The sequence below is a fragment of the Gavialis gangeticus genome, unplaced genomic scaffold (assembly GCF_001723915.1).
Source record: "Gavialis gangeticus isolate Ggan-Ray unplaced genomic scaffold, GavGan_comp1, whole genome shotgun sequence".
Lineage (NCBI taxonomy): Eukaryota > Metazoa > Chordata > Crocodylia > Gavialidae > Gavialis > Gavialis gangeticus.
The window spans coordinates 1,428,039-1,437,413 of NW_017729014.1; the positions used below are offsets into that span (position 1 = coordinate 1,428,039).

Genomic DNA, 9,375 nt, shown 5'->3' on the forward strand with positions numbered 1-9,375 from the left:
TTTTTTGCCTCCTGTATGTTAACGCATACATTTCTAAGACCCAATTATCTCCCAAATCAAGTCTCATTCAACCCAGTTCAGTTAAAGCAAACCCAAACCCTGGAGCAAGGTTTCAGGTTTCCATGATAAACATCCTTTATTCTAGCATCATGGACATGGTGGGGCTAACCAGTGGCAAATGGGGGATGGAGACTGAATAGCACTGCACCTTCCTAAAACATTCACATCACCTCTGAATGTTTCCTTGTGAACACAAAACGCTGGAGCCAGCTTTACAAAGGATTCACAATATCGCATTGCTGACCTTTTATTATGGATTCCAACTTGCAGCGAGCACTTGTCATAGGGCAGTACCATACTGTAACAGCCATCTAACATCTGGCTCTGGGGGCACACACTGCTAGCTACTACCTAGTGGGATCCTCCGAGTCTTCTCAAAGCACATGTGCCTGATCAGTATTCCAGTACCTCCACCCCACGGTCACCGTAGGGCAGAGACACTTGACATTTAGTGCAAAGAGAAATACTACTGCAAAATAGCCATTTCATCCTCTTTTCCCCTACAGATTTATTACTACTCACTTTGTTTCCTCCAGCTAAAGAAACTCTTATAGCACAACCCATTAATGAACCACAAATATTTTGCTCCCAACATCCTTATAATTAGGATGGAGGAAAATCTATTTGTACATATTCATCTTCCATCAGAGAGCATCACAGACAAGTGTCAACCTTTTCCTGAAGCTCACATACCAACATCTCTATGAGAGATGACTATAGAAATTCATTTCATAGTGATCCCTCAACTCACGCTATGTATCATTTTATTAAGAAATGTTATAAATGTCAGCAGTGCAATTCATTTTTATTAATTTTCTACAATGAAATTAGCAGCACCCGCAGCAGCAAACGAAGAATGGGGAATGTTCCAGTTCAGTGCTGGATCAATATCATTAATTCTTTAATACCAAAAGGCCTGTTTATATGAACTCAGCATTTAACTGCACCAATTAATTTCAATATTAAAAAAAAATTCAAAATGAACTCAACAACTAATTTAAGAAGGTCCTTGAACAGCCATCACAGCTTTCCTTCTCATGGGACATTATGCTTTCAAGTGTAAACACACAGGAGCAGGATGTTGTAATATTAATAGGAAAATTGCTGTTTTCATGCATTGCCTTTAGCAAACTAAACAAACCCGTAACATCTTAAAACACTTCTACAAAATGTATTTATAATCTGATGCCTTTAATAGTACTGCATATATCCCCTGACTCTGCTTAATATGCCTTCTGATCACTCAATAGTTTGAGTTGGCAAAGGTTCAATGAGAAGTTCTTATATATTAGTTCTATAACTCAGGCTCCCAGGTCAGAAAATAGTGTTCTCCAACTGCATCACATTGCCTAGTGGCCTGCAGTCAGTGGGTCACAAAAGACAAACAATTTACACAGCCTCCAACATAAAACACAGGCCCTGTACACTGTAGATCCAAATCCCTGTCACCAACAGTGAGAGGCAAACCATATATAGTTGAGTCTGGTTGAACTTCCAGCACTGTTCAGGATAATAACAACATATAAAATCCTCTCACCTCTCAGTTACTTCTCAGCCCTAACACATACTACATTTTGATTAACAAAGAGCCTGTTTAATAATGTAATTCACAAGGATCTTGAGGCACCTCTTGTTCTCCAGAAGATGAGGAAGAACATCTTAAAGTTAACACAAGCTGTTTTCTAATTTTCCAAAGAAGCCATCCTTCCCTATTCCTGAACTGCTGTTGAACCCTCCTTCTTTATCTAAATCTTCCCTTCTGGGATGACCAATTAAACATTCAGCAAATTAATCTGTACTATTTGTTATGCTCAATAACAGTTCTCATGTCTTACTATAATTTCTGCCTGTGCTAATTACAAAGGAATGCAATGGCAAACCCAGCAAGAAACTACTCCAGGCTCTTCTTGCATTGGTTCTTCAGGGCCCCATTGTGTGTTTCCTGGGGACATCCCCAATGGGAAACATAAGGGAAACTCTCTGCCTTCAAAGTGCCATCTTGAATGTCCTACACATTGGCTTTTTCACTACACAGCAGCCAGCACGCAGGAATCCTGGGGCCAGAAGTAGGAAGGCCCCACTTCCAGCTAACCTGACCTCACCTCACAAAAGTCACAAGAAGTCTTCTTTGAATTATCAAGGGTCAAGTCATGGCTGAACTCCAACATGAACTAATCCATTTTTCCCTGGCACATGTGTTCTTAGCCTCCTATCTGTGATCCAAGTATGAAAATGAACTAGGTTTCTCATCTGCTGCACTGTGAGGAAAGCACAGAACTTCAGCACACATGCAGGCCCTACTGCCGAGCTAACCCTCCACTGACTCCGGGAAACTCTGGCCACAATCACTGGGAAAGAGGTTGCCATGTAAACAAATGGAAAAATGTGCATCGGGAAACACTTCAGAAATGTACACCCTCACCACAAAAAAGTTCAGTTTTCAGTGGCAAGTAGCGTAACTTCATGCCTCTTAACATAAGAAAAATGTCAGAATCCCACAACAGGAAAACATCTGCGGCCTCAACATACTGGCTCCCATGGGGCTGAAGAAGTTAAATGTTTATGACAGTTAAAAGAATACATGACATTTACTGCATAACAAACAGCAAACATGACTACTAATTTGGCTTTTTGGGACCACCTCACTGCCAGACACTTAACCCCAACAAGAAATGCCAAAACACAAACAATTGCAAAAACTGCATTTTAAACAGGCAAAACACAAAGGATTTTTTCATATCTGGCTAGCAGGTTAGTGACAGTAGGGAGCATTGTCAAGATAAATACCCTTCATTCAACCAAGTCTTTTAAATCCATTCATCTGAAAGCATACAATTAAATGTTAACCCATCAGGTTAAAAGTTTTACCTGTCAAGATTGCAGGTGTTCTATTTTTAATCAATCTGATTTCTTTCAATAAAATGCTCATTAAGTCAATTAATAAGACTTTGGTGTCACAAGTGATCAAGCAAGACTTGAAGTTTTCACTTTGTGGTCAATGAATTGATTAGCAAGTCAAGTAATCAGTGAAAATAAATCAATGCACATTTTCACCAGCTGCAATACTAGCAATGTTACCTTGTTTTAGGGGAAGTTGTTAGCCATTCCTCATGCTTTTCAAAAGTTATTAAATAAGCTGCAATTTCCTGAAAAATAAAACAAAGAAGAAAGAATTAATTGGCATGGAACTTTTGGAAACTCAAAAGTTTTATAGAACCAAGCTCCTCTACACCCAGTCTACTCTCAATAAAGGGACTGCTCAGCAGAGGTCTCTCTCTCCTGCCTCACCTGCTCCATTTGATATTACATCAGTTTTAAAAGTCGACACTGGGAAGGTCTCTCCAGAGTTAGACCCATGTCTCAGGTCTTTAATCCAGGCAGCAGAAACTGTACTTTGCCAGCTTGAACTTCCAAGCCCCAAAGCCAAATTATATAAAGCTTAAAAGGAAAAAGCAGCAGCATTGTTATTAACCTTTTCTACCCTAGAAGTTACTCTGACAACTTCATCTCCTGTGCAGCATCTGCGAGCTCAGTGCTACGTCAGCGATCTAAGAGGAAGCTGGTGGAGGAGGTGCAGGCACCTGAAGGTGAATTAAATATTTATAAACACAACAACATCACTGCAGATAGAATTACTGATTTATTAATAATTTCTATAAAAAGCCAGTGGGTGACATCAATATAAGTCATCACTCCTGCTTGCAGGCATGATATGGCCCATTACTTCCAGATCAGAAGTGATTTGCTCACAGGAAAATCAGTAGAGAGAGTTTGTAAGTTAAATTAAGACGGTATTGGTAGATGGGTTTCATGAACTTGGCATCACTGCCAAATACTAAATCAATTTCCTTTAGCCTGGAAAAAAAACCATGATTGAATAGAACATGTGGAACTGTCTTCAATAAGAACCCTCACAACCCTGGGCACAACACAAGACACGTGTGCAATCCATGGGGAGCAGACAGTAGAGATACCCTGGAGTAGGTTCACATAGCACTGTGCCAAGATGCCTCCCCACCTTCAGCTGGCATCTCTGCACTCCTGATTATCCACGGTGTAACAGGGTCCTGCCTCTGGGGTGGCCGTAATGCCCCTAGAGTACCCTTGTCCTCTCTGGTTCCTTAGGGTAATATCCCCTTCAGCTCTCCTGCCACACCTTGATGTTATTATGACTTCAGAAAAGGAGGCTGCCCCAGGGCTCCCCAAGCAAGACAAAGCAAGATCATGAGCGCCGATCCCACTGCTCATCACCTTAAGGGTTAATCACAGCTTCTGAATCTCCCCTACAGCCATGCCTATGCCTCACAAATGTTTCCACTCATCACTTAAGTGGGCAAAACCTCCAGGTCACCTCAGGCCTCCACTCCCTTGTTGGGGCCTTGACCTTCCTGGCCTCCACCCCTCTGCTCCCTTTAGCTTAGACCTGCTACACCAGGACTAGCTTCTTGGGGACAAGCTCCATCTTGCCTTCTCTGGGCTCCCTAGCCATGCACCTGCCCCTCTCTGGGCTCACTCCAGCTCTAATTCCATGCTTCTTTGCACTCTTCTTGCCCATACTAGTTCCAAACCCAAGCCACCTGTCAAATTCAAACAAAAGGTATAAGCACTCAGACCCAAAAGAAACTTCAAGCCAACTAACTGTCTTCCAAGCTTCCCCCTGCCTTGGGCTGTCCATTGCAGCAAGCATTCAGTGTCTTACTAGCACTGCCAGGCATTTCAGGAGGCAGCAGAGCCTCCCACTGCAGCTTTCCAGGGCAGGAACTCTTCACTCAATGGCTAGCAGGATCAAACTGGCCACATGCTCCCAGGCACAGGCTTTAAAGCCAGGGACAGGCATTCACAAACCTGAGCCTGAATTGATTGAATCTTTGCAAGTTAGTCTAACCTGGCTAGGGTAAATCAGCTTTGTAACCAGACAGACAGCCCCGAAATGCAGGCACATGCCTGCAGTGGCTCAGGCTAGAAGCCACGGGGTGCTAGAGCAGCCCTCCCTTACATAGCGCTGAGCTGAGGGGGGCATGGCCAGGCCCCAGCAGGACAATGTACCTAGGGAGGGGTCCCCGCTTGATAACAGAGCATTTCAGCATTTCACCAGCAGTGGCAGTCCCTCAAAATCAAGGATGACATCCATCAGGCTTGATGGGTCCTCAGGTGAGTGAGTAGCCCGATTCTGGATGCACACTTTCTTTGGTAGTGGGGGCATGTTGTTGTGTGGGGGAGTGGGATTCACAGCTTCGGGTTGATCTCTTTCTCCTACCTCTGTTGTCACTGAGGCCCAACGACTTGATACTGAGGCAAAACAATTACCTTCCCCTAGTTAGCTTCTCCCCATGCCTTGCACCCTGGTCTGCCTGCTGGCAGCCATTTCATTAGCAGCTATCTTGTTTCCTAGCTGCTAGTCCTCCTTGATTCAGCTCAACCTGGTACTCTTTCATTTTAAACTAATAGGAGCCTTCCGGCTTCCTGTTACACATGGGAATACAGGAAAAGCCAGACTGGACCATTCCACAAGCCTCTGCCCCATGCAGTGTCTTGGCTTGGAGAGAGGCCTGCATCAGCTGCTTTGGAGGAAGGTAAAGTCACCCCTAGTTAACAGTTATGGGATAGCCTGCCCATACAAGATATGCCTGCACAGCCTTGCTGATTCAGTTCTGGAAAGAGATTTTTCTACAATTCTGGATGATCTCATGCATTTTAAAATCTCACTTAATCTGATGATGTTTAACCCCGAGAAAAATAAAGTCTCCACCTGGGGAGAAATAATCCGCAACACATTTACAGGCTTGGCGGTGCTACGCTTGCTAGCACCACAACCAAGAGACCTGGGGGTCGTGATACCCCATAGAATGGACATAAGCCACCAATGCAATGTCATAGCCAGCAAAGCAAATAAGACACTGGCATGTATCTATCAACACATCTCAAGCAGGACTAAGGATGTCATACTCCCACTTTACTCAGCTTTGGTAAGGCCACAGCTAGAGTACTGCATCTAGTTCTGGGCACTGCACTTCAGGAAGGATGTGGAGAAGCTTGAGAGAGTCCAAAGGAGGGCTACGCATACGATTTGAGGTCTGGAGAGCAGGCCATATGAGGAGAGGTTGAGAGACATGGGACTGTTCAGCCTGGAGAAGAGAAAACGTAGAAGGGACTTGGTGGCAGCCTATAAGTATATAAGGGGTTCACATCAGGGCCTGGGGGAGGAACTTTTTCACCAAGGCACCCCAGGGGAAGACAAAGAATAACGGTTACAAATTGCTAGATGATCCCTTTAGATTGGACATATGGAAAAACTTCTTTATGGTCTGAGTGTCCAGGGTCTGGAACAGACTTCCCCTAGAGGTGGTACAAGCACCTACTCGAAATCTTCAAAAAGCATCTGACGCTCACCTTGCTGAGATCATCTGACCCCAGCAGCCTTTCGTGCCCAAGCACAGGAGGTCTAGACCAGGTGATCTCGTGTGGTCACTACCAGTGCCTAACATCTATGACTCTGAATCTATGAGCTTTGGCCTCTGTGCCAGCCTGTGATGGCACGCTCTGTGCAAAAAATTTCATCTTGTGTCATGTGCTGGTCACAAGTCTGGCTACTCTGACCACTAGCTGGGCACAAAAGATTCAAGCAAACTGTCTCAAAGGGGAAGAGAAGGTTGCTGGCACTACATCAGAGACTAGAGTCATTGCCATAGCCCAAAACAGCACATAAGACAGAGGTTCCCAAACTGCTGCAACCCCAGATGGGGTCACAACATCAGTGGATGGGGTCACAATAAACATGCCCTGAGATTTCTGTGCCCACAGCGGGGTGCAGGACTGCAGCTGCGCTGGACCAGCTCCACACAGGAACTGCCTCTGTGGCCCAGCGGGTGAGACCCATTGTGGGAGGGAATGCAGCACCATCATGGCCACCAAGGTGAGGCATGGCAGTGGCAGCCGCACAGAGTTGTGCCCACGCTGTTGCCAGGTGAGCAGGGGGCACCTCAGTTTGGCAGCCATGGTGGCACAATGCAGCGCTCCCTCCCTCCTATGCCAGGCCCTGCACGCTAGGCTGTGGAGCCCCCAGGGGGAGTGAAGCAGGATGGGGAGCCCCAAGCCTGCAGTGGGCTGTCCACATCCTCCCACCCCTTACAGGCTTTGCTCTGGCAGTGCTGCCGCAGGGGAAGGGATGGGGTGCGGGGGAAAGCCAGGCTCTGCACTCCACTCTAGCCACAGCAGCTACTGCCTCCTGTGGGTGGCAGCCGGTGCTTGGACCCTGAGCGGGGGGGAGAAAGAGGTCTGTGGGACCTGGCCCTGGGGCACCTGAGGGGATGGGGGGCTGTGAGCTGGGAGTGAGGAGCTATGCTGAGGAAAAGTTTGGGAAGCAGTGGCATAAGAAACAGCATCAGGGCAATCACCAGGAAGTGAGACAACATACAGGTTACCAGGTGGTAGCAATACTGAACTGGAGCACAAGCCCCCCTGGGGAGACTACATGCTCAGAACCTGCACATGGCCCTGGTCCCTATATTGTTGTCTAGAGAGGCAGTCACACAGCCTATCTCAGCCAGCATTACACTGCTACAGTGCTGTTCCCTTTTGCACAGGCAGGGCCACAGTAAACCACGTCATGGCCAGTCCTGACCAGATACCAAGCCAAAGCCAAGCGTTTTCCTCAAGAGGGCAAACCATATCACCCATGATATGTCAGTGTGATTAAACCAACAACAGACTGATTTGGCCTCTGGAGCAAGTCCATCCAGAAGAGTCCAAAAACCATCTGTTGTATTTATACAAGGCAGTCTAACCAATGGTTGCTCTTGAGCAAGAGTAGAAGAGGCAGAACTCCATCTCCCACTTACTGGCTACAGCTCTCTGCAGCTGGGCATGTGTAGCATTATGGCTGAGTATGAAAAAATCTAGACTCCAGTGATTCTACTTAGAGCAACATGCCCCATATTTTCAATGTAAGATACCCAAAAGCTGTGTCAAAAGAGATACTAAAAATACAAACCCAGCATAGGCCACAACATGTTCTAATGCAGACAGGTTCTGGTATGTCTTCCCCTGAGTCTCATGTTCATCATCTCTATGCAGCGCTTTGCACTGCAAGTGTGTACGGTAATTACAATTTTCACTAGAACTGCCTGAATAATTTGCAGAATAGAAACAGGACCAGCACACTGTCTGCTCTCACAGTATTTGGAGTCTTTGTTAGAGCCCCAGCACTAAGACCTGGGACGTAATTTGAGATCTGCAGCTCAAACATGCTGTCAACATCTAAAGTCTTACATGGGAACCCCCCCAAGACTGAGGATCCATTCTACAGCAGATTCTTCTTGCTTCAAGTAGGTGTTAGTTTTGGCCTGGCAAAAAAGTCCAACTGGGGGTTCCATGTGTCCAAAGGGAAAAATGGCAGATTCCAGGAAGTATTTGTGCTGTGTATGGACACTGCAGGACACATTGACCTCAGAGTTCTCCCTGTTTGATGGTTACTGCTTGCCTCCTTCCCAAGTAGCATAAACCCATCTGAGACTAGACTTCACGGTGCCTGGAAAACCTATAAGGCTCTATGAAATAAAGTATAAAGTGAGCTAAAATGAACAAAGCAAAATAATATGAAAGCAGACGCTTTATGTTTCCACCATTTAATCTACACATCTTGGATTCAAATCCCAATCAGACAAAAAAAATTACTTTAGCTTTTTGTTATAAATTACATCAATGGTTCTCTGCTTCCTGATTGATAGGCCATGGTGCACGAGAAACTGCTTAATTTAGTACAAAGCTGCATTCCAGCAAAAGCACAAAGCAGTCAATTTAGGTCAGGCTGCAGAAAAAATGCATCTAATAATCTCAGCTATACCTGTCAACCCGAATTCTGGATGTGTACACCATGTTCGTAGGGATCATCTTTATTCCTGTTTCTTTCAGTTATATTGGTAATGCGAGGAGAAGGGTCCATGACAGCAGGACCAAATCTGCAGGTTCATAAACACCCCATCTGACGGCACTGTCATGAGAAGGCCAAGCAAGCCAGGAACACTGCTCTGCAGAGAGCAGGCATCCCCATCAGAGGTCAGCCCACGTTACCTACAGTAAGTACAACTGGCCACTGGGTGTCACAGTGGTTCTATAAGAAAAGGCCCAGAAGAACATGCCCTTGTGGGTAGGTACCAGCATCTTAATGACAGTCACATTTGCTCCAGGCTCTGTAGCTTTCAGAAGCCTGACCCTTCTCCGACACCTAAACCTACCATGCTCTGGTCTTGCCCTTCAGCCTCCCTTCTTTGAGGTTTTATGTCTTCTGGTCTGGTCCCTGCATTGCTGCAGCAGAGG

At 45.7% G+C, this 9,375-nt stretch overlaps 1 protein-coding gene across 1 annotated transcript in view; it reads right to left on the minus strand.

Moving 5' to 3' along the window:
- Positions 1-9,375, minus strand: part of CAMTA1 (calmodulin binding transcription activator 1) — a 1,745,066-nt gene that overhangs the window by 1,295,505 nt on the left and 440,186 nt on the right. The window contains exon 3 of the mRNA XM_019511533.1: positions 3,139-3,206. Within this exon, the coding sequence (XP_019367078.1) occupies positions 3,139-3,206 (68 nt within the window). The remainder of the gene's footprint in view (positions 1-3,138; positions 3,207-9,375) is intronic.